General features: G+C 37.9%; 1 protein-coding gene across 3 annotated transcripts in view; it reads right to left on the reverse strand.

Annotated features, from left to right (window-relative positions):
• GRIP1 (glutamate receptor interacting protein 1) overlaps positions 1 to 17,633 on the reverse strand; it is a 325,602-nt gene extending 307,969 nt beyond the window's left edge. For 2 of the 3 annotated variants that reach the window (XM_031936348.1, XM_023225077.2), the window contains exon 1: positions 17,340 to 17,564. In XM_031936348.1, coding sequence (XP_031792208.1) covers positions 17,340 to 17,394 — 55 coding nt within the window. In that variant the 5' untranslated portion in view covers positions 17,395 to 17,564. Of the gene's footprint in view, positions 1 to 17,339 lie in introns of all 3 variants that reach the window. The other variant, XM_023225078.1, reaches the window with a different exon arrangement.
• Between the last annotated feature and the right edge of the window lie 8,462 nt (positions 17,634 to 26,095).

The raw sequence follows: 26,095 nt of genomic DNA on the forward strand, positions 1-26,095 counted from the left end.
TCCTGCTTTCTCTTGTGGGCACTTAGTGCTATAAATTTCCCTCTACATACTGCTTTAAATGTGTCCCAGAGATTTCAAAACCTCAGAGGGCTTCCATATGAATATTAAACACCATATAACACATATTTTACCCTTGGTATTGTCTAAAATTTCCCTGGAGTTATAGGAAAGATCAGATAAATTATACATTTTTCTTTTCCTCAAGCAAATAATCTTCTGAGTTTTTGTCTAGTTTTACATTTAGCATTACTGTAGTATCATCTCAAGCCTGTACAATGGCCAATATTCTATTTTTATAGTTATCAACCCATTCTTCTTTCCATCTCTATCCTTAAGACATTTTAAGCCAAATGATTAATTCATCCAGAAAAGTCTTTGGCACTTAATATAATCATTTCAAGATTTCACTGTATACCATTTGGAATGGTAAAGTTTTGGCTAGAAATGATTTATATAGAACAAAGGTCTTTTCCTTCTCACACGTAACATTGTAGCCATTCCCACCCTGGGATCAGTGAGAGAATGGAGCCCTATTATTCTAAAGTATCCATACTCCTGTGCATGTAGAATATTAACTGTGTACCAATCTTGGAAGAATTAAGAAAATAATCAATCAAAGCATTTTCAGTGTTCTGTGGTTCAGATGAGGAACCCAGATTGAGAAAGACTGATATTTACTCCATTCAAAATGCCCTTCTAGAGAGGTTTTCCCTCTAACTGTGGCTAATATCTACGAATCCTGACTGACTCCTTGTTATTTTCCCAGTTCATTACCTGCTGTAGATAAAATTCTGCTTCGTTCCTCTCCTTCCTCTCAAGTTTCTCTCTCCACTTCCCCATTCTACACCCCTGGCCCTCAGAAGTCTATACAAGTTAAACACAGTATGGTGGAAATCACGCCTAAACTGTTTAACTTCACATCTTTTCATAGTATCATATTCCCTTGAGGGCAAAAAAGGGGACTTTAATACATTTCTGCTAGCAGCTGATGAGTCAAGATTCTTGTTCATATTATACAATTTCTCCAAAGGGAAGCATAGAAGCAAACCTTCCTTTGGATGACTGGGTGAATTATTTCATGATGCATTTTCCATATTTTGTGGTATACAAGCCCGTCCCTTCCTAGGATTCGATAAGAACCACTTTAAAAAAATTTCTATTGCTTACCTAAATGTTGAAAAAGATCTCATGAAAATAACCTCTTCCTACCAGAATACTTGATATTCTATCCTGTTTCTTTTCATAAAAACAAAGCAATGGTAAGCCTGAACCACTCAATCTAATCTCTTGCATTAAGGAGCTAGTTTTCCACTGTTGATTACTGCTCTACCCTTCCTTATCTCACTGAGACGAGGTCAGACATTTTGTCGTGTTCATTGATCTTTTCTGCCTTTGATTCCATAAACAGGAACCATCTATGAGTCAAGCTGTACAATCTTGGATTACAGCCCAGGCTATCAATGCTTTTTCAAAGGGTGTGCCATAATACTACTGTCAGAATCAGTTTGGATAAGAATGCTTGTTTGACAGATCAAATTCTAATTCTAAATGGTATAGCATCCCCTTTCTCATTAACCTTTATCACAGCAACTTGATAATGTTCTGAGATCAATTGGAATTATGCCCACAAGCTCTACCAAACTGAAAGGTGACTATCATCCTTTATGCCATTGTTTTGTTATGAAGTTGTATTGATTATTGTCATAAAGAGCTTAGCATAGATACAATAATGATAAAATGCTTATATTTTGTGAACATTCTCTAATGTACAAATGAAAAACTGACCCTCTTCCCAAAAGTTTACTTATTCATCTATAGGGGTGGAAGGTACATTGTGTAGAGAATTTAACTTGCCAGGCTTCAGGCTTCCCAGGAGGAAGCTGTATTCAAAAGTAGAGTGTATGAAGGTCATCTGCTTCTTTCACCATCTGGGAGGTCAATCAGTAATAGTCACCTTTTAAATGTTATGAGTTCAAATCATCTCTTTTTGCTTCACAACACAGAGCTTAATGGTTTGATAGAATTGACTTGAAATGATTTGATAGATTCAAAATGCAGACATCTCTGCACTTTGGAGGTATGTGTGGAGTGGGTGAAGGAGTCCAATTCAACTACAGACATGTCTGTAGTTTATTTCTTTGCAGAAGTGAGTGGGGAGACTCTGTCTAGGAAAGAACTTGTTAGGCTCCTAAATTTTTGTAACAAAGTGAAAACTTTGCCTTCTACACATCTGAACTCTAAAGCATGGGTATCTAATTTTGTAAACAATACCAGAGAATACTGGCACAGGAGGCAATTCTCAAAATTCATTGTGACATTTTCCCTTTGCACCTGTCAAGTGTGCACTTGAAACAACTTGCACTTGAAAGCCACTGTCTAAGGATCTAAGAACGGCTAGTGCATCTATGCTCCAATCTGTGTTGAGATAAATGAATGCTTTCTAAAGTCTGTTTTCTGCAGTGTTAGCGCTACTTGAAGAAAGGTCCTATCACCAAATAAATTGGGAAAATACTGAGTTAAATAAAATTAATGGGATTTATTTTCTATCAAACTTCTAAGGGTCTTTAATATGCTAATATGGTTTTGAATCTACAAAAGGGAGATTACATATTTTTTTGCATTTCCAAGATAATTTAACTCGAACCCATTTCTGATAGAGTAACTATTAACATCTAGCAGAGTTAGTTTTATGAAGAACAAAGGTTGGGAAACGCTGAGCTAGAGCTCCAAAAATCAATATGCTCAGACTCTACTACCTGCATTTCCTGAAGAAATTATTTCCCTGCATTATGACATCATATTGTGTCCTTGGCTTTTGTAGCGAGTCAACAGAGTTTTAAAAATAACTTCATCTTTTTGCCATACCATAATTATAGTCTCTAACATACATTAGACAAACATTCATAGTATATATTCCTTCTAGAATTTGTTGCCAGGTATGATTATCTCTCCAGGTTCACTAATGGGCAATTAGATTTTTAAAGACAGTAAGAGCTACCCCTGCCTAACCCTCAAATGCTAGAGAACTAAAATGTGCCTTAATATAACAAGAAACATTCTGGGTTGCCGAAAAATTTTCTTCCTAAATAATATTTTGTGTCTTTTATATTATAATTGGGTATCTTGATGTTTAGCTTCCTTATCATTAAGCTGGGTTAATAAATTTCACCTTAATAATTGTGATGAAGAATGTAAGGTATGAAAATTTAATTGACATAGTTACATAATATACCCAGTTCAGCATCTCAGTTATGATAAGCATAAAATAAATGGTAGCTATTGTTATTAGTAATGTTAATATTACTTTTGTTTTGTTTTTTTCTTTTTAATGTTAATGGTATAGGAGAGTAAAAGATAAAAAGTAAAAGTTTTCTTCCTCCATTCTTTCTCTCCCTCATTCCCCTTCCTCAACAGGATTTTTTTTTTTTTTTCTTTTTACTGCTTCGGTTTCCAAACTTCTGAAAATGCCAAAATAAATGTTGCAATAAATTTCTTGGCTTACTAGGTTTTCTTTTTTTCTTTTCTTTTTTTCTTTTTAGACAGGGTCTTGCTGTGTCACCCAGGCTACAGTGCAGTAGGGCGATCACTGCTCACCAGTGTAGTCTTGACCTCCCTGGGTGAAGAGAACCTCCCACCTCAGTCTCCCAGGTAGCTGGCATGCACCATTACATCTGGCTAATTTTGTAATTTTGTGTAGAGACAAGGTCTTGCCATGTTGCCTGGGCTTGTCCTGAACTCCTGTTCTCAAGCAATCCCCCCATTGCAGCCTCCCAAAATGCTGAGATTATTAAGTGTGAGCTAACACACCCAGCCAAAATAAACTTTTTATTACAATATAGCATACACAAAGAAAAGCACACAATTCAACAACGAACAACTAGATGAGTTTTCAGAAGGTGAACATACCCATATAATCACAATTTAGAATAAGAAAAAGCACAGCTCTGGTATCCCCGTAAGTGTGCGTGTCCTCCCTGAAGTAAACCATTACCCTGACTTCTACCCTCATAGAGAGATTTGGAATGGTTTTGAGTCCTGTCATAAATGACATCATATACATTTTTCCTGTTTAGCTTCTTTGACTCAACATTATGTTTGTGACAATCATTCATTTTATTGCATGGCAGAGTGGTGCATAGTATGCCAATAATTACCACATATATTTATCCATTCTACTGTTAAGGGATATTTGGGTTGTTTCCAGTTTTGTGCTATTACAAACAGTGCTGCTAGGACCATTCTTGTACAAGTCTTTTGAGTCATGTAGCACGCATTTCTGTTGGGTATAAAACTAGGAGTGGGACTGCTGGACCATATGATATGCATACGTTCTGTTGCAGATACTACATCTGTATGTAGATGTATGTATGCAGATACTACATCTGCAACAGAACGCATGCATATCATATGGTCCAACTTTTCATACTGTCAGTCTTTTTAATTGTAGTCTTTTTTTCTTACCATGTCAACTTCACATGGTGTTTTACAACATATTCTATATATGTTAACGCAGTTAGCAGCCCTATAATTCCCTGAACTTGTCTTTCCTCCACAAACATAAAGCTAGTCAGGTATGTAACGATCTTTATATTGTAAAAATTTATGTTAATAACATTTACGCTCCCTTCCTAGTTATAACTGAGTTTTATGCTTTCTCTGTACAGATAGAATGTAAAATTTTAAATATGAATAACGATTAGAAAATGATGATTATGTACACATTTTTCATTGGAGAATCAAATAATGTGATGGAATCCCTAAAACAGGAGATGCATTCTATGTTCCTAAATCTGTGCTACTCAATGGAGAATCTTCCAAGTATAAAGGTCAAGTTCATTTGCCAAAAGTTTTTCAAAAACATGACACAGTTTACATTGCTTCATATTTGGATTTTTACCTTCTTGTCCAACTTTTGTCCCCCCTTAGGATTTCTATTTGCCTTTCTTTTTCTTGTTGACAAAAGAAAAATTATATCTTTACTTTATCATTTATTGTATACATTATTAAAATTCTATCATATTATGATTAACTAGTCATTATTAAGAAATCCACATTCTTCATCAGGCCTTCTGCCTTGACTCTGATGGTTGGTTATCATTTGCATTGACTGTACTCTACTATATAACTGCCATTCTGGGATATCACTCCATTGCACTCTTAAATTAGATCCACAGCTTCTAGACTTTACCGCTTTCCTCTTTCCTAGATTACTTCTGTATATATTTTTGCTTAAGTATAATCTCCAGTCATTTTTTTTTTCTGAAAGCATGTGTTAGATTTAAATTTTCTGAATCATTGCATACCTAAAAATGTATTTATTTTATGCTCACCCTTGATAGACATTTTTAGGTTTGAAGCATTTATTCTCAAATATTAAAAGCTTTTTAAAAAAAATCTGGTATTGATAAAAATCTGACACAAAGTTGATTCTAATTCCTTTATAGGAAACCTATTTTTATTTCTCTTGAGAAGTTCTTAGGATCGTCTCTCTTTCCATGATGTCCTGGAAGAGGATTCGTTTATGTCTTTGTTTAGTAATTTTGCTTAGAGCTCAAAGGGCCCTTACAATCTGAAAACATGTTTGAATTTGGAGAATTTACACCGATCATTTCCATTATAATTTCTTTCCCTTTTTCTCCTGTGTTCTCCAAATTATTTTTAGGTTGATATTGTATCTATCCAATTGATCTTCTATGTACCTATTTTTTTCAAATATTTGCCTTAACTTTGTCAACTGTTTCTTTTAGTGAATATTAACTTTAGCGGTCATAGTTTTTTATATTCTGTGAATTCTGTATATTTCTCTTTTGCTCCCTTGTCATTATAGATGGTCATGTTTTGTGTGATACCTTCTTGAATGCAATATTTACTTGAATGCTTCTGAGGCCACTCATTAGAATTTTTAAAAATATCTCTTTTGTTCTTGAATCACCTTTTCTTTCTTCAGGTCAGTTGTTAGTCCAAAAAATGTCAATGACCCCTAGTTATCAGTTTACATTTATTAATAAAGAACTAGGTTGCCTAAGATAAGTAGCTGGTGTGAGTTATAGCACTATGTTTTCTTAACCACTTTTTCCCCAGGATAACAGGGCAGCATCGCTGGCAGACTTCACCCAAGGCCTTGGGTGGGGGACAGGCAGCAGGGCGAGCAGGTGGTACACTAGGCTATTCCTCAACTCCACACCAAAATGGGGAGGGCTTTCTTGGGGGGTCATCACTACAGATCCATGAATTTCTTGAGATTGGCTTTCTAATTTTAGATTAGGGAACGATAGGGAAGGTGATGAAGGTGAAGGAGGTGTTTAACTTTCTCAGCTGTTCCATCCTTCAAAAAATCATCTTGTTCTCTGCCTCTTTCCTCTGCCTGCTTTACAAAAACAACCCAAGTTTGAAGCCTGTCTATGGTTCCATGGCCAGGAAGTGTGGCTCCTCCCTCTACTTTTCTTGTATTTGCTCTGGATTGTAATGTCTGCTTGGTTTATCCACTTTCCATCTTCCAGACATTTCTGAAAATCTCATGCTTCTTGATACCCTTTTCTCCTATTTTTAGAACTACACTTTTTACTTATGCTGATATTTGGGATGTAGCTGAGGCAAAAGTTTGTGGTCAGTGTGCCTTGAGTCACTAATCCTGATATAGATTTTAACATTTCAAATGCATATATTTAAAATAAACAAATAAATAGCATCTATATAACATAGCACAAGAAATTAATCAGTCTTGGAAACTATCTTTAGTCTGATACTTTCTGAGTCTTCATAGCTTGTAAACCAAATGTATCAACAAACCATTTAGAAAAACAAAGGCAATAAATGAAATCCATTTTTGATCTGTATGAGGTCACCTAGCTTTATAGATTAAGAAAGACTCAATTCAATCAGAAACTCTGTGGGGTCCTAGATATTCCCCAGATTGAATTCAACTGGGAATTCTGTCATGTACAATTTAACAATAGTTTGTCCTTCAGCCTCCAGCTGCCTGGTGCTGTTTCTGGTCCCCTGCCAGTATTTTCCTCCAGACAGCCTTGAGCTGGCTTTGGGAGGAGGAGGGGAAGGAGGAAGGTACGGAACACCCCTCTAGTTAAAAGGGAAATTGGGAAATCAGCAGATGTTAGAGGATACTAAAGACGTTCAGAAAAGGCCGAGTGCAGGAGTACCTCATGCCTGTAATCTCAGCACCTTGGGAGGCCAAGGTGGGAGGACAGCCTGAGCCCAGGAGTTCAAGATCAGCCTGGGCAAACATAGGGACATAGGGAGACCTCATTGCTACCAAAACAATTAAAAAAAAAATTGAAAAAAGAAGAAGGAGAATACCAGTGTGGTGGGGTCCTAGCTACTTGGGAGTGGGGGGAGTGGCAGGGAGGCTGCCAAGACGGGAGGATTGCTCGGGCCTGGGAGGCTGAGGCTTCTGTAGGCCAAGATTGCACCACTGCACTCCAGCCTGGGCAACAGAGAGACCCTGTCTCAAAACAAATAAGCAAACAATAAAAAGATCCTCAGAATATTCCTGGAACTTTCTTTCCTCGTGTGATGTGAAAAATCAAGAACTCTGATGAAAAGGAAAGGCATTATCTGAAACACTCCAAGCCCAAAACAAATGTGTGGGATTGGTTAAGCCAGGAGATCTTTAAAAATTAACATCATTCGGCTGGGCATGGTGGCTCATGCCTGTAATCCCAGCACTTTGGAAGGTCAAGGAGGGCAGATCACTCGAGGTCAGGAGTTTGAGACCAGCCTGGCCAAAATACAAAAAATTAGCCGGTGCCTGTAATCCCAGCTACTCAGGAGATTGAGGCAAGAGAATCGCTTGAACCCGGGAGATAGAGGCTGCAGTGAGCCTAGATCGCGCCACTGCACTCCAGCCTGGGTGACAGAGTGAGACTCTGTCTCAACAAACAAACAAATAAATAAATAAATACTAACATTATCCATTCAACAGATACTTACTGGGTATTTTCTTTGCACAAAATACTTCGTACTTGCCAGTGACATAATGATAAGTAAAGCATGGATACTAATTTTCAAGGAATTCATAGTCTGATGGTTGTATACAGATAAACATAGAATTATCATCAAATTTAGAAAGCATAATGAAAGCCATCTATACAGGTTTATGAAGAACACAGAGCAGGAGTACCTATTCAGTGGTGTGCTGGTAAATGTTTAACAAGCTGCTTTGTCAGGAGTAAGGGCATGCCCTGATTTATAGCATTCACCAGTTTCTCTGGTGTAAATACTCCCACTATGGCCAATTTCAATCTGCCAATTTGATGTCACTGAATGTGGAGTTGCTAAGAGATGTGTGGCACACCATTATAGAGTAGCTCTCCCACATAGACACAATAGACTTTGAGAGCATGGAACATAAAATATAGTAATGATTAGAAAGTGATGAATTGTTAGTATTCATTATCTCTGTTTTCATATCAATATCAATGAAAATTTATATAATTTTAAATAATTGTGTTTAAAAGCTAGTTCAAAAAATTCTTTAACATTCAACAACTGGCTCCATAGAAGACTTCAACCAACGAAGTCTACTCTTCATTGTAGGGCAACAGACTTTCTGCACCTTACAAACAAGGGTGAACTCCTTTGCATAAGTAGATTTACGTCTATTAACATTGGAAGAAGAAAAGTAACAGAAGAGAAGAGAGAGCAATGAGAAGACTGGAGATGCTCAGAACATTGCACCTTATATCAGCAGGAAACTTTATAACCCTGCCTTTCAATTATTCTCTCCATACAAAAACCTTCTGCATAAAGGGAGAAGGAAGGGAGAAATCAGTTAGCCCTTAGCTCCCTAAATAGTAAGGACAGAAAAATCACATGAAAATTATAATATTAATTTCTATCCCCATGGAACATTCCTTCCAGTCTATGCTGATGTGGATTGCCAAGGAGGGCAGAGTCGAGGACTTAACAAAATGATCCACTGGAAATCCTACGTTAACAGTGGCACTCATAACTTCACACAGGGCTGCAGGCTCAGATCTGCAGGGGTGTTCAAACAGTTCTGTGGAATGCGAGCAACTCAGGAGTGGACTCAGCAAATGGTTGAGTCAACTGTCATTTTTAAACCATGTCTTCAAAACTCTCACCAAAATGTCTACACACAAATGCGCTATATCCTGTATCAGGCCTCTTTTGATTGCAAATAACAGAAAGACCTGGCTTTAATGGGCTTAGGTATTAAAGACACTTAACGGCTAACTTAATTGAAGAAGTCAAAAAGGGGAGCGCTCCCTTAAGGTAGTTCTTGACCAGAGGCTGAAGTGATGACACTCAGATATGGTGTCTCTTTATCTTTTGGATCCACTACCATTTTCAGACAGGCTCTGCCCTCAAAGTCACAGGAAGGCTATAGCAGTTATATAGCCCTTATATCTGCTCAGCTTCTCCCTTCCAGCAGCTGAGTAAAATTCCTTGGCTGTCTCTGGCTGAAACATGTCTAATTGTGGCATCTCTATGAAGCTGCCAATAGATTAGGTCCATGGCTCCCAAACTCAGCTAACATAGTAAAGTCACCTGGGGAATGTGTTAAAATTCCAAAGAACAGGCCACACTTCCAGGCAATTAAATCACAATCTCTGGGGTTGAATCCAGGCAACACTATTTTCTTAAGGTCACGAGGTAATTCCAATGCAGAGAAAAATTTAGAAACCCCTGGATTGGGTGCTCATAAAAACAGGAGATTTTAGAGTCATCTTCTGATTTACTAAGAAAGTCAAGTTTGATTAATTTCCTTAATGCCCACCTCAAAGTCTTTCTTCCTATGCTTTCTTGTCTCTGTGACAGGAGTGTCCCTCTTGCTCACCCTAGCTGGCTGCCATCTGTATCCTGGTCTCACACTCACCCTGTCTTGCCTGGTTCTAGAGTTCATCCCTCTTCTAGTTTGCATCTTGAAATTTTGCCTCCCTACTGGTTCTATCCTTTTAAAAAACGCTCAGATTTCTCCCATCCTATAATAGCCTTCCTTATCCCCTTTGGCCCCACCCTCCACCCCCACGGGCTGCTGCCCATCTATAGCCTAACCTTCACCTTCAAACCTTCTTAGAAGAGTGGTCTGCCCTCGTTGCCTTTAATGCAGAGAATTTTTATAATCTGGTTTGGACATCAATACTCTGTGAAAACTGTTCTCTCAAAGGTCAGCAATGACCCACTTACAAAACAGAAAGGCTGCTTCTCGCCTCTCCTTCTCTCATCTTTGCTTTGGTTTTTGGATATTATGGTATCCAAATGCTGTTTCTCTCACTGTTTTTCTCTCTGCCACATCTATTAGCTTAAGAAAGCCTTGGGAAAAACGTGTGGGATGTGTATCCTAAACACATTTCTCAGAAAATACGTATCAGAAGACTTGAAAGTGAAGATACATGAAAGCAACAATGTAAAGCACAAAATAAATTCTTTAAAGACAATACAGTATCACGTATTAGACTGAAAACTGGGAAACAAACTAGAGATATATAATCCACATAAGGAAATACTACAGAGACAGTAACAGTTTCCTATGACAAGCGTGTGCTAATGTGCACAAATGGGCAGAATATTAGCAAGAAGATGTAAGACAAAATATGTATTACATGTACAGTATAACTTCAACTTATTAAAAAGCATAATAATAATTTGTAAGTCAATTTGTTTCCTTCCACTGGTTTCCATTATTACGATGACAACATATCTTTAGTGATATTTAGTTTTACCTTTTCTCCTAATTCATCTGTTTTGAAAATGAATAGAAATTTCCTTAGTACAAATGTAACTTATTGTATTCTTCATATATTCAGCTATTTAATAATCTAGTTGGAATTATTAGTAAGAAGTTTTCATTTTCTAATACCCCAAGCTTTGTCTGAATTTAGGTAGTCATCATTGACCGAGACATCCAAGACCACTGTTTTTATTGCTTTTTGTAATGGCAAGGTCAAAGTTTCCTTGGTTTGAAGGGTGCAGTAACATCCTTTAAGGAGCTACATGTAATAAATATCTGGGTGCATTTTTTTTTTTGGATATATGCGATACTGAAACTTAAATAATTGTTTTAAAAATCTGTAAATAATATTTTCTTCTGTATATTTAATAAAGCAGCAGTTACTAATTTTAAATTTAACATAATTCTCATGTATATGGGCAAAATAATAGTAAGAAACTAAAAGAGAGAAAAAGACAGGATCCAAACACTGACTGCTTGCCTATTCCTAGAAAATAGTATTTTGCCTCCTCCCAAATACTGGGAAGTTATCAGATTATATTTTTTGCCAGAATAAAGTGAATTTACTAAGATAAGAATTTCAAATAAATCAACTGTAGTAGAAAATTAAATCATTTTGTTATAGCTAACCTGAGTATGAAACAGTTTTCACAAGTAATTTTTAATTTACAGATTAAGAAACTAAGATTTAGTGTGGGAAATTCAGTTTTTTTGTTTGTTTTTGCTACACAAGGAAAAACAGGAAAGCTAGGAAAGGCTGACACATCTTCTGATTTCTAAGTCTATTCTATTTCCCCTACCATAAGGAATGCTGAGAGATTAGTGAGGTGTTGCGTTGGTCGATTTCTCTTTATTATTCTAGATGGGCAGGTCTGTGGTTTCTATCCCTTTCTAGAATAGAAAAAACAATGGCAAAAATGAAACATTGGGGTTCCTCCTGTCCTCCTGACTTTGTGATCTTAGGAATGATCCTTAACTTCTCTGAACCTCTTCTTTTTCATCTGTATGGCAGGGATAATGATGATAGTATTGCAAGACTTAAATGAGTTAGTACATGTAAAATATTTAGAAAAGTACCTGGCAGAAAGTAAGTGCTCAATAAACGTTAGCTATCCTTATTTCCATTCTTCCTCCTAAACATTTCCGGAAAGTATATAAGTTAATAGATTAGAATGCCTATCCTACATTGGCCTTCCTTTTCCTAGTAATGAACCAGATATTTCTTCCTAACCTGCCGCAATCATATAAGAAGGGTATAGACTCCTTCTTGTTCATAGGGGGTCATATGAGGCATAGCCAAACATTCCCTCTGGAGGATGGGTACCTCCTGGAAGGAGGTAAAGTACTCCAGCAACCAATTCCCATTCGGAAGACAGGGGAGAAATAAATGTACTGTTATGATAAGTCTAACCAGTTACATAAAAGAAAAGCTTCAGTCCACTGGAGAGTAAAGTGGTCCAAGCCACTGTTCAATGTAAACCCCCTCAAAGCAGTGGACTAGAAGCACAGCAAGAAATCCATCACAGTCCTGACCCTGAGCAGCACTTGTGCGAGAACAAGACCTGCCTGGGACCCAGATGCAGCACTCTCCTGTTCAAGTGGCATCTCTCTATTTGTGACAGAATTATGCCCCACGCCCTATCAACAGATGAAACTCCAATAAAACAAGGCAGACTTAACTTTGTGAAATATCTAGTAAGTGCATATTATTTTTAAAAGTTGATAGGCTAGAAAGATAAATATGTTAAATGCACTAGCTGTGATGGTATGAAATGAAGGGGCGGAGGCAAAGGAGAAAGAACATGTTTACAGGTGAGATTTGGAAAGGGGTGGAAAGTTAATGAGGTGGAGAATACAGTTAAGTTGTTCCAGATGGCAGGATCTGACAGAGGAGGTCAATGACGGTTAGCAGAAGGGATGAGGATGGGGAGACAGGAGAAATGAGATTCAGCAGAGAGAGCATTCTCAACCCAGATGATTATCAATTCTGAATCATATCACAGAGTGGATGAGGAACCATTAGAGAAGACTGCTGAAGGAGCCACAAGGCTAGATACAGACAGATGGGAAAGAGCAGAGCAACCAGAACTGAAAATCCAAGTCCATCAGCAAAGGAGCCATCATGTTCAGAACACTGACACTGAGCTCTGTGATGGATTCAGAATTCCCTAGATTAAAAGATTCTGCAGATGAGAAAAGATGGGAAATATTTTTCGTCTTCCATTAAGACAAAACATTTAAATGTGTTTCTTTAATTAAGATTACACTTAGGAAATTAGTTTTTAAATAGAAGAACTTTTAAACACAGGATGAGTGTCAGAGTTTAAAGGGATTTATATGTCACCTGAATAATCCACTAAAAGTTTATCAGACAAACTTTACGATTGTTCTTGTTGGAGAGAATTGAGAATAAGTTTGCTGGTTGTCTGGGATGGTTGAGTTTCAGTTCTCTCTGGAAACAAGTCCTAGATGAATGTCTGACCTTCCCTTTCAAGCATAATGATTCCATGATTGGGGCAAATGTAGGGAACAATGACTGAAAAAAATGAGTGTGAGTGTGATCACAACCCAGCCTCTTAATCTTGCTCAGTGCCAGTGGAGAGCAACACCCATCCATGCCCAGGCAGCAGAAAAGGAGAAAAGATACTGAGGTTGGGAGGAGAAATCAGGAAGAGGAGAGAGAGGGTGAAAGAAAACAGAATGCACAGCAGGGAGCAGTTCCCTGCCAGCCACAGATGTCTCACTCAGACACCCCACTGGGATGAAGGTCAATGGGGCTGCTTACAGTTTGTTAGTGGGAAAGGGACAGGGAGAGTTAATTCTATTTTAGGCCATATGTGTATTTGAGAAGAGAGAGAAAGTGAAGATAAGTAGAAAATAAAATGACACTTAGGCCAGCTATGATAAAAAATGTTGAAGTCTATACTAAAGTGAAGGCAGAGATTTCCAACATGAGCTTTGAGCCAGTAGAGAGAAGACAGAGAGAGAGGGTGGGTGGCAGCAAAACAATGAAAGGTGCCCAGAGCCATGCTCCCTGTGGAATGTCAGTAAATATTAATTGGCTGATGTTGGCGTTGGTAGGCAGAGTGAAGCTTGTGAAAGAAAAATGCCATTGCCAGTGGAGCACAAAAGTTCAGATCTCTGAGCTGGAAACAGCAGCACCTGAGCAAGCAGCAGAGTCACACCCAGTATCACCACAGAAAGTGATTCTCTGCATATGAGGCCAACCTGTCTCAAGGAAGAGTAATCACACAATCATGACAAGAGAAAAAGAACAAAGTCTACAGGAGCCATGAAAATATCTCCACTTCTCTGAGAACACACTCCCTTCTCCTGAGGTATGGTAGCCCCTAGCTGAGAAACCAGGGCTGTCCCAGGTAAACAGCTGTGAAGGCAGATGCCAAGAAGCCTAGATTTACCTACTCCAGAAAATCCTATTGTCAGATGTCTCTGGAAACCTCAGAAAATGTTATTTTGGGATTTGGCTCTAAGGTTAGGTCATGGGTAGACTCTCATTCTGGAGGAAGAAAAGAAGAACAGCATTGCTTCTTTAGATTCCAATAGTAGATGGGAAAGGGAATGCTTTTGATGGTGCTTGGCGTTTCCGTGAACCAAAGGTCCTCTCATAATGGCAGGCATGGGCCTTTTGGGTAAAGGTTATTTTCTTGCTCTTGTTCTACATTGGTAGGTACCTGATAAGGCAAAATGACTGAAATAGCAGCTTGAAACGTTAATAAGAAAATGACTCAATTCCCAAGTCGGAGAAGTGCTAAGTTCACCTGAAATATATTCTATTATAATACTGTGGGTCAGTGTCTATGTGGCATGATCCAAGGACTTGTGTAGAAATATATGGTTTATATATCTTTTAAAATTACATCTGACCTAAAGAAAAAATATTTATTGTTCAATAACATACTGATTTTAAAAATGCTTCTTACACCAGCTCAGAATTCTAAGTGCAAAAAGGTCAGTGTCAGGCATACAGTAGGTACTTAATCTATATTTGTTAAATATATATTAGATATATGAAGAATGTAAGAATCAAGTAAAATATCAAGAACGTGAGTGTTTGTAGAAAATTGTTTCCCTTTTATTCCATCATTTGTTCCTTAAGAAAATTAAGAAGAAATCGCAATTGTCATATTGCTTTTTCTTGTGGGTGATATCAACCACAAATAGCAAGGTAGTTTTGCAGTCATGAAGCAAACTTCCCCCTGCTAAGATCTGGGTAAGGTTTTAGCCGAAAGTGGTCTAATAAAGCTCTCAAAGCACTTCCTAAGAGCTCATAGAAGATTCAAAGGCCCTATTACTTTCAACTAGACAAATCCAATTCATTTTAACAAACAGTTTCGAAGTGCCTACTAAGTGTAAGGCCTTGTGCTAAATGTCTGGAAGAGTGAGTGTTAGATGGAGCCCTCAATAGGTATAAAGAAATATGTATGCTTGGGAGTTGAGGGTGAGGATGTGGGAGTTGTGTGAATAGGGAGAAGGGGACAAGAAACTTCAAGTGTACATCCACCCCTGTCCCCAAGAACACTCCTGACCCTGAAAGAAAGGTCATTTTAATATTGTAATTACATATGTTTCCTGGTTTTATTACTACAGCTCAAGAAAACAGCACCACAAGTATGGGTGGGGTGCTAGAACTCAATGAATCCACTTTGGAACAAGAAGCATGGTGGAACTTGAACTTTGTTGGACGAGACTGGAGCAGATGGCAAGGCAAGGTACCGTGTTACTCAGGTGCATTCTTGTAAGTATTTGGACAGCCAGTCAAACACAAAGAAGAGCCCAATTACGGCAAATTGATTCTGCATAGAGATTTTATTTTAATGATCAACTGGCAGTCTTAAGTTAAATACCAAATAGAGTAGATATAAAGATTTTGGAAAAAAAGTGTGAGGTACCAACTCCAAAGCAGGTACCGATACTTTCCTCAATTATCTAGATTTCTAGCAACTATATTAATAAACACTTAAATCTCCTTTCAGTGCAGGAGATCAATGATTCCATAACATTCAGAAAACTGGGGAAGTAAAAAATATTTGTAAGAAGTATAAATTGCTTAGATTCAATCTCTTCCTAGTATGTAGGACTTATACAAGAACTGATATAGATAAATAGAAAATAATGATTGTTTCATGTTTATGATGTAAGAAGAGCACTAAATTCTCAACATCAAGATAAGTAAATGCCAAAATTAGGTCAGAAAAGAACTTTTCAGAATAAGAGGCCTGCCTTTAAAAGTCTTAGCTAAAACCATAACAGAAAGGATAGTCTCTTAGTCATGATTTACAAACAGAAATTGTACCTTTGTACCAATTGTAGAGGATAAAGTCAAAACAGAATTTACAGCCTTGGGCTAATAGCCTAATTTAAAATGGATAATCTTCCCCATATTTCCCCCAAAGTACCTTTTAAAGGACTCACTCTGCTATCCAAACAAGTTGCAAATGCATTCGGGAAGCTGGTCTATAGTATTTATTCTCTTTCCTGTTATTGACTTAAGATCTATTTCTCACTATTTGCTTTGTGCTCATTCTTCTGCCAAATAAAATATTAATTGCATTTTTAGCTGCACTGCTGGTGATCAAAGAACTCTGATATGTCAAGCTAAACTGATAGAAATAGCATCCATTAACATATTTATAGGTTCAGAGCTTCTAGAACATAATTATATCCATTAATTAATTACTCAACAGTACTCTATATTACAGGCTGAAAAAGAAAGGTATTTGCAACTAAATACATTTACTCGGAATGAAGTTTTTTTTAAATAATAAATTTTCTCTAAGGAAGGTTCTATCTAAAGGAAATAAGGCAAGAGAGCTCACATATCTATATGGACGCAAGACAAGATTTTTAAGGCATCCATTTACTAACTTTTCAATAGAATGCTCACAAAGTAAATGAGATGGCACATCCAGAATGGTTCAAATACAATAATGCCTTAAATATTATAGAGAAATTTAATTACTATTTTAGAGTTCTAAGAGTCACAATCTGAAGCTAGTAATTCTTGATAAGATTCCGAGCAATGATTTTTACTTTCAAATAAACTTCTAATATTACATAGGACCAAAGTATTTGGAATTACATACTTTTCTGGACATGCAATTCTAACACAAAAAGAAATTAAAGCTGTCCAGGGAAAAAGATGTTGGAAATTAATAGAACAAACAATTATTCTGTGGATCCACCAGCTGTGCGAGTCCTGAATCTGCCAGCTGCATTTAGTATATGTATCATAAAAAGGACAGTAACACACACTTGACTTCTCTTGACCAGTTAATCAGCATGCAAAATGATGGTTTCCCACAATAACTTCAGCACCGGACCCAAACACATTCTCTTTTCAGCAAAGAATGAAGTCATTAAAAAAAAAAAAAAAAAAAAAATCACACAAGCTGCTTTCATGATTTCAGCACGAACACAACCAGGATGTAAGGACAGAAAGCAAAGCCGAGTCTACCTCTACATATGTATCTATACATATTTCACTGAGTTCTTTGTTGCTTGACAATAAATTGTAAAGGCAGTCATAGTTGAAAGTAAAAACCATTAAACTGTGTTTATAGAATACTGCAACAGACTCACTGAGGGAATAAGAAGGAAAGCACGATACCTTTAGTAAGTCGCCTCAGAATTTGACAACGGCATTTAAAAGAGACAGCTATCATTCTTGCTCACTGCTTTCTGTGGCAAAGTGTACTCAGGGCTCTGCTCTGGTGGCTGCAGCAGCAGCAGCATATGAATTCCTTGCGCACATACCAGGAGAAAGGTAGTCCCAGTGGGGAGTGACAAAGCTTAATTCCTCTTGGCTGATGCAGAGGTCCGCTACATGTCATCTGGTAAATCTGTGTCATTCACTACTACCACCACCCCTGCCCGCCACAGCCTCCTCCCCCTTCACAATCACAATGGCTTAGAAAGTAATGCCGTTTCGATAGCAACAAAGCACCAAATTGTACAAAGCAGGGACGATGCTGGGAGAGGAGCCATTCCATAAATCTAACACCAAGCACTGAGCAGTGCATTCTGTTTAAGGCAAAAGGCTACGTATCCAGTCAGTTCAGCCACCATCAGCCCCTTTCCTTCTCAGCATCAAGTCAGTGTCCTTTATATGTCTCATTTAATGGGAAATGCAAGTGAAATGCTTGCACTCTTACTTTAGGAAGAAATGCATGGATCATATACTATGTTCTTTAAACAACAACAAAAAGAAAAAAGGAAAGAAAAAGAGGGAGGGCCATTTATATTTGGGATTGAGGAAAGAATCATAGTTTTGCCTATAGCAGGGAAGCAGCTCTAGGACAGAGACCTCTTTGGTACTTCCTGAACCTATGAGAGTTAAGGCAGTGTATGTTCATAGAGGGAATACAAGAAAGGGTTTGGGCTAGGCAGACAATCGGGCAGATGGGAGTCCCAGCCCCTGTAATCACCCTTGCAAAAAAAGGACTTGGCTGGAAAGCAACACAGTCAAGACTGTTTCTAAAGATACCAGAAATAAAAGCAAACAAGGCCAAGTATTTCTATTTTTAATATACTTTATTATACTATTTCCCAAACAACCGTCCCCCAAACCATTCTTCTCATTATGCAAATAAAACAGTCTTGCAACATAGCAGATATTTGTGAGTATCTGCTCCAATGGAGTGAAGAGCAAATTAACAAACCCTTCACAATCCATTCACAAAGTGACAAGAAGGCGGAGCACACCTCCTCATCTGCCAGCAGCAGCTTGCTCACTATATAGTCAATACAAACTAACATTTGGTAGGGAATTTTAATCAAAATCCACAATTCTCCCACAGGAGTTAACATAAACATTCAGGACAAAAAAATTAGAAAGTTGGCCAGGAAGTTTAAGTAAAAAAAAAAAAAAATCAATTAGTCAAAATGAAAAGATATATCACTCTCTAAACTACTTGATTAATATTTCTAGGACTTTATGAATTATTCATACAGTTGTATTCTCTACTCTTCAGGCTGTGAAAAACCTTTCAAGCTGGTTTCTAAAATAACTTCCAGTATTCCAAATTTAGTGGTAAAACTTTCTCTTCTTCATTCATAAATTCAATATGAACTCAAACAGCTTCAATCCATTACCATTGAAGTGCATATGCTTTGTATTTTGAGTCCAACAGAAAAATAATTTGTGTGTGAAAAACATCTGAATATCATAAGCATCTACTTTAAAGGTTTTTGAAAAGAACAGAATTCTTCTACCAAGGATGGACTAGCTAAAGCAACCACTAATCAATAGAAAATACTATATTAAATGGACTGTAGTACAAAATCAAAGTTTTATAATTGTTCTGATTAGCATCAATCTTTCTTTGAATTCCAACCCATATTATGTTCTTCTCTATTAGGCTATCCCTAGAAATAGTTTAGCCTCCTTGATATATATATTTTTGCTTTAAATAGAAATATACCTTAGTACTACAGAACTGAGTTATTAGCTAAAGTGAGATAAATATCGACAGTTAGCTCTTTCCAAGATTCTTCTCCAAATCTAACATATTTCCTAAAATTCAGGCACTCAGAATACGCAGCTGCCAATTACTATTAGTAGAATCTTGCCTGTGGAACACCACCACCCCACCCCAGTCTACTCAAATAAAACTCAAAACCATACAGGAATCTCTTGCACCTCTGCTATTGTGCAGACTCAGATCTAATTTGCTTTTTCCTTATGACTAAAATGATCAAATATTTTCCCCTTTTCCTAACATGCTCATTTTTTTTTTTTTTTTTTTTTTTAAAGCTCTGTCCTCTGGTCCCAAGAAAGGTCTTCAGAACTACTAAAATGATCTATTTCTTTGGCAGGGGAAATAACCTATCATGGAGCTCTTTGAAAGGTTTCTGAGAGCCCAAACTAGGGCTTTTTTTTTCTCTCTCTCTCTTTGAATACTGTGGCTGCCAATCCATATCTATCCTATTAGCCTGCCTAGGAGCAGCCCCAGAAATCTTACAGAAATGGAGCCTCCTGCAGTAACTCTTTTCCAGAAAATGAAGGAATCCACCAAGTATTCCCATCTTCTTCCATTTCTGGCCTCGCTAATGCTCAGAGATTTCCCAGGGAGCCAATCCCAGGTCAACCTTTTTGCTCTAAGCCCTTTGTCCTCCCTTTGCCTAATGCAAGGTTAGCCTCCCATCCTGAACTCTAGCACTGGTAAAACGCCTTCCAACAATGCAAGCTTTCTATCTCAAAATGTATCGACTTGTAGGATGAAGGTCTCAAGTGGCCAAGGCAACCGGTGGAATCTGGACCACAGGCTCCTAACATGAGCTACCACTAGAGAGAGTGACCTACATTTCTTGGCTACCAGATCAATGTAAACATGTGTCTTTGGGACCTGTCACAAACACGTTAATTATGGTGGTTCGGCTGTCTAGACAGTTCAAACTTTACAACATGCTCTGTGAGGGTTACCAAGTAAGGGCTATGGAAAAAGAAGGCAGTAAAATTGTACAAAATATAGATTGATTAAGCTCTGATGTAATCTGAAGAAGAGTGAGTGAGCTAGTTCAAGAGGTTTACCCCTCTTAAAAACACAAACACCTCAAAACATGAAAATATGGGTTTGGTGAATTCAGGGCAGACTAGTACCTTAAGATGATAATTCTTATTTCAGGGTTTCTTTAAAACATTAGTTTTGTTAAAGTATAATAGAAGTGTACCACGTTTATATAGAATTTAATGAATTAGAAAGCACTGTCATACATAATGTCTCATGGAGCAACTCTATTATAGGTTTTTGATCCAGAAAAGGAAAACTGGTTTCGGAGAAAGTGTTTTTCATCAAAGTCATTCAGCTGGTAAGTGGTAAAGAACAGGAAAGAACCACAGCTTCTCACCCTGGCTAATCATTCTTTCTCCTCTTCTTTCTCACGGTTTCCTTGCCACTGATATAAAATGTGATCTAGTTTACAGGGGGACAAATTCAATTAACAAAGAACCTTTAAGTGCAGTTATATTTCGACAGAGGGCAAAACTAGGGCCTATCACCTTCTCCCCTCTGAAGCACAGCTGATCGTTCTAGGACCACCCTGACCAGAAAGAACCAGAAACAGGTGACAGTTAAGACAGGTACCGTCTAGTGAAAGACCATTATGTATCAAGTGTTTACCAGGAATCCCTTCTCGCTGCATGGTTTGCCCATTCTGACTGGCCTGTGTCATGCTGGTTTTGAAATATTTGGAATATCACCTCCACTAACAATATGGTACTAATTTTATCATAAGAAGGGGGTGGGTCGTGGTGTATGGATGAACAAAACCTTAAGATTGGCTCAAAGGTTCCAATATATTCTCAAAACCAAAGCATTCCAGAGCTTCATCAGCGGGTGGCACACATAGCCCCATAATCTTATTCCAATTTTCTCATTTCCTTGATTCTCTGCCATTGTATTCATTCTTTTATATAACATCTCTATCCCAAAAATAAACAGTGCTGTTTGGAGGTTCTTCTGATTCTTAACAAGAAAGAATCATCATAAACCAAAAATGTTCTGCCATATACCCAAACCTGGAAATTCATTTTGCAAAAAACTAAAACAATGAGGTTAATCCCACAAATACTCAACATTTTATATCATTAGAGTCAATTTGATTAAAGTATTAAAATAAGTTGCACTTTCTTCTTCATTTCAACTTCATAAATCTTTCTGATACGAAATATACCTGATAGATCCCATTTATTTGCTTATTTAACTATTACATTTCTTTTTCTTTGCATGCAATTGCTTTAAAATGCTTAACATGCTTAGCTCATTATTTAAACAGCATGGAACATCCTGACTTGGCTAGCATTGAATATACTGGTCCTCACACCCCCTACCCTGCAACACATATACAGTTATTAAATGTTGTGCATTTCCCAAATCTTCCGGGTATTTTAAAACACAGTGTTCTCGGAGATCTTAAAATGCAACTCTCACCCACTTTTTCAGCTCCTTACAGACAACTGCATTGACTCATTCTTAGCTTATTATAATTGGCCATTTTTATTTCCCTTTTCAAAGATGCCAAAAACAACCATGAGCTCAAACATGTTATAATTCTTGTGACCACTGTCTGCTACTTAGTTCAACCAGTGTGTCAACATGAGACCAAACATTAGGGTCAGACAAGGGAGATGTACACTGAACAGAACTTGCCAGTGATGAGTTGTCATGGAGGACTATTAAAAAAGCAAGATCCAGTTTGCTGACACAGCTTCTAAGGGTGTGAAAAGTTGGTATAATTGCCCAAGACAGAATTTATCAGGCATTTTTTAAAGCAAATATTTTATGAGAAAACATTTTTGTAGAAGTAATGATGCCCTTTAGGAAGTGTCATTAGGACATGCTCTTGCAAATCTGGGGTGATTAAAAAGCACTTAGTAGCTCAGAGCCTCTGGTGTGTTGTGATATAAAAAGGTGGGTATAATGCACACTTCATGTGTTATTTGCTTATCTAGGCAGGGCTCTGATGGCCATCACAGTGCCAAGGAAAGAAGGTTGCCTCCACTGAACATGAGGAACCCAGAAAAGCTCCTGTGAAGGTAACAACCTTAGAAATCCATCAGCTAAAAGCATCTGCTGGCAAATGTTAAAGACAGAATATGTAGAAATTGAGGAATGCTTGTACAAGAGGAAAAAAACTACCAGAAATAATCCTCCTAAGAGCCTAGGTATGTCCAACTGTTTACGGAGGCATTATGTAGGAGAGAATGGTGTAATGGCCAAAAGCACAGTTTAGAATCAAACTGCCTGACTTTGAATCTTGCTTTTGCCACTAAATGGCTGTGTGACCTTGAGTAAGTTTCTTAACCTTTCTGTTCTTCATTTGCAAAATGGTAAAAATCATTTCTAGGCTTGTTTGAATGGTAAACTGAGTTTATCTGTGTAACATGCCTAGGACAGAGAGCTGTAAAAGATTTCGTTAGCCACTATGTATTTGGTAGGAAATACAATTTTACAATTTGACACTTGCTTACAGAGTCCAGACTCTTCCTTAAACTAGCTCCATGTGATTAGTATGGATTGGTTTGGTCAGAGAAATCATAAGCAGGTGGAGTTGGGATTAACAACTAAAACACACCCTTTTCCACAAAATTTTCTGTGATTACAATGGTACAAAGTGGTTTCCCTCCTTTAACTCCTGCAACCTCTTCCTTCTTTCATGCCTCTTCTTTCTCTGCCACTAAATGTTGGAATTCCCCCAAGCTCTGTCACAGTATGTTGGTCACCTTCTTCAGCATTTTATCCTCTCCCAGGGCTCCAGCAATGGCCTCTCTGCTTTGACTCCCATATCTCCACTGTCAGCCCAAATTTGCTCCCTCATTTAACACTCCCTTCCCCTGGCGGGGGATGGTGGCTCACACGTGTAATGCCAGCACTTTGGGAGGCTGAGGTGGGCAGATCACTTGAAGTCAGGAGTTCAAGACCAGCCTGGCCAACATGGTGAAACCCTGTGTCTACTAAAAACACAAAAATTAGCCAGGCATAGTGGTGCGCACCTGTAATCTCGGCTACTCAGGACGCTGAGGCAGGAGAATCACTTGAACCCAAGAGGCAGAGGTTTCAGTAAGCCGAGATCCCACCACTGTACTCTAGCCTGCATGACAGAGCAAGAGTCTGTCAAAAACTTACGAGCTACAGAACCCATTTAACAATAAAACAAAACAAAGCTAAACAACCTTCCCTCATCCTTGAGTCCAACATCTGTGGGCAGCCTTCATGACCATCTCCAACTAGATTTGAACTGAATCAAGCTCCATTTTCTCCCCAGCAGGACGCACGTTTCTCTTCCATGAGCTCACTGCATCATCACCCTCTTTCTCAAGCTCACCTTTAAAACGCCTCTTAACACCCTCCTGCCAGCATCCTAGTCCTCCTGACACCTGACTGCCAGCATCCTAGTCCAGACCTTCACGGGTACTGTGCACAGGAGTTTTCTCCTACAGACATTTACTGATTACCTTGTTCTAGGTATGAGGTTCTGTGCCCCACACAGGGATTCTTCCTCCTAACTCATTCCAGAATCAGTGACCAACACTTGCTTTTATTTTTATGAATGTCTGGGTAGTTCTTTTGGGGCAGGGGGCAGCATTACTCTTCAAATTTTATAGTGCTAGTCAAATTTTGTTCTTTTTTTAGGGCTAAATTAATAAGTACTTTAATATAAATAATTTCATGGATTTAGGATATCATACAGCTGACTTATGTCAGATACTCTGACCAACAATTTGCAGATAACCTGGAAGATAAGCACATTATTTGAATAATAAAGAAAAGTGGAAAACCCAATAGGGAGAGGTTCTATATTCAAATTAAAAAGATGAATTTTCAATACATAGACTAAAGCTGTCTTAAAAGAACGTTCATTTTCCACACCCCCAGGATATAGCGGTGGTGGGCTTATGTGCTACCAGGAAGGAAAGAAACACAGCTACTTCAAAATCCAACCCCAACCATAAGGAGTAGTGATGTGTGCACAGCAGCTAGGTTAGATCAAGGGAAGAAATGAGATTTCTAAAACAGGTTGGATGAAGTGGTTTGTTGACAGTACTCCCTCCATACCCAGTTTATTACCCTTTCTTGTTTTATTTTATTCTCATATCACGAATCACCATCTAACACACTCCCTATTTTAATTATTTTTCTGTTTATTGTCTGCTGCTCCCTGCCCATGGCTTTTTTTAAAAAATGAGGGCAGGATTTTTTGGTCTATTTTGTTCATTGTTTAGAACAGTACCTAGCACATAGCCAATGTTCAATAAACTTTTGTTGAATAAATAAATGTGAAAGGATTTCCCTTCTAGTGGATTTATTTTATATGCAATACTGTTTATGAAGCTCTTATGGAAAAGAGGATGCTCATAAATTACTTTTAAAAACAACAATAGCACTGCCACTTTAAGAGAAAATTCTTCCAAATAACATGATTCTTGAATGTTACCTGTTTGCAGAGAAGAAAAAGGAAAAGGGATGTGTTCTGTGCCCGCTTTTCCAGAGCACACCTCAGATTCATTCCTGGTGCTTCTGACAAGATCATGAGGACCCTGTTGTTCTCCAGATATGAAGAAACATACAGCCCAGCTAGTTTTTCACTGAAGTCAGAGGCAGCAAGAGGAACAAAGAAAAAGGCAAAGTAAAAGATGCTAAAATTAAAAAGTTGTCTTGGTTCTGTGTATGAAGGAAGTACGAAATACACATTCACCCTGAGAGTAGATTCTGGTCTAACATGCATAATTATAGCCTGTCAAGGACATAATGTATCTCTAAAGTAATTCATGTGTCTGTTTTTGGAAGCTCTAGTAATACATTGCTAAAAACTCTGTAATTTCATCTTCAACATGGCTTTGTACTATAACAACCTCCAAACTTTTTTGCTGTTCCGGCTGCTATTTTGATGACTTTCATTTTGTGGTATAGGAAGGAGTTAAGTTTTCCATAGTAAGAATGCATGTACTAAAAACAAACTATAAGACCAGGCACAGTGACTCACACCTGTAATCTCAGCACTTTGGAAAACTGAGGCAGGAGGATCACTTGAGCCCAGGAGTTTGAAATCAACATGGGCAATATAGTGAGACCTCGTCTCTACGAAAATATTTTAAAACTCAGCAGGCTCATGTGATGGTAACACACCTGTGGTCCCAGCTACTCAGGAGGCTGAGGTGGGAGGATTGCTTGAGCCCAGGAGGTTGAACTATAGTGAACCATGATTGTGCCACTGCACTCCAGCCTGGGTGAGACAGCAAGACCCTATCTCAAAACAAACAAACAAAAACAAAAACACTACAACAAAGCCTCCTCAATTCTAAGACACGCTACTCCTTCAAATAAAACTGTACTGACAATATGTGAAGGTATCGTATTGAGTATATGTTGACATAATTATCTTTTCTGATACAATGAAGTGGAAAAACTCTATCACTCCTTCAAGCAATGTGTACTATGAGTCACCAAAACACATGCAAGTAGGTGACAAATACTAACACCTAGAATATTTTAATCAAATATCACTAACTGTAATAATGGTGGAAAGTAAGGAAAAGGGAAATTAAACATGGGAAATACAGCGGCGGAGTTGAAAGATGTCTAAGGAGTCAGAAGCCTCAGGTTAAAATTCTAATGCAGTTACATATTGGCTGTTTCATCTTGGGTAAAAGTGACTGGGCACATCCCTTATGCCAGCCACCATGATGGGCCCTGGATGTACAAAGGTGAAAAAAGTACAATTCTTTTGCTAGAAAAGTATATTCACAGGCAAAGTTCTAACTCACAATACTAAACATGTAGTTCTGAATTCAAACTTACAAGCTACAGAACCCACATATACAAAAGGTAAGTTAATCCACACGAATTGTTTATGCTTAAACAGCAT

Source organism: Piliocolobus tephrosceles, chromosome 10 (genome assembly GCF_002776525.5).
Source record: "Piliocolobus tephrosceles isolate RC106 chromosome 10, ASM277652v3, whole genome shotgun sequence".
In the NCBI taxonomy this organism is placed as follows: Eukaryota; Metazoa; Chordata; class Mammalia; order Primates; family Cercopithecidae; genus Piliocolobus; species Piliocolobus tephrosceles.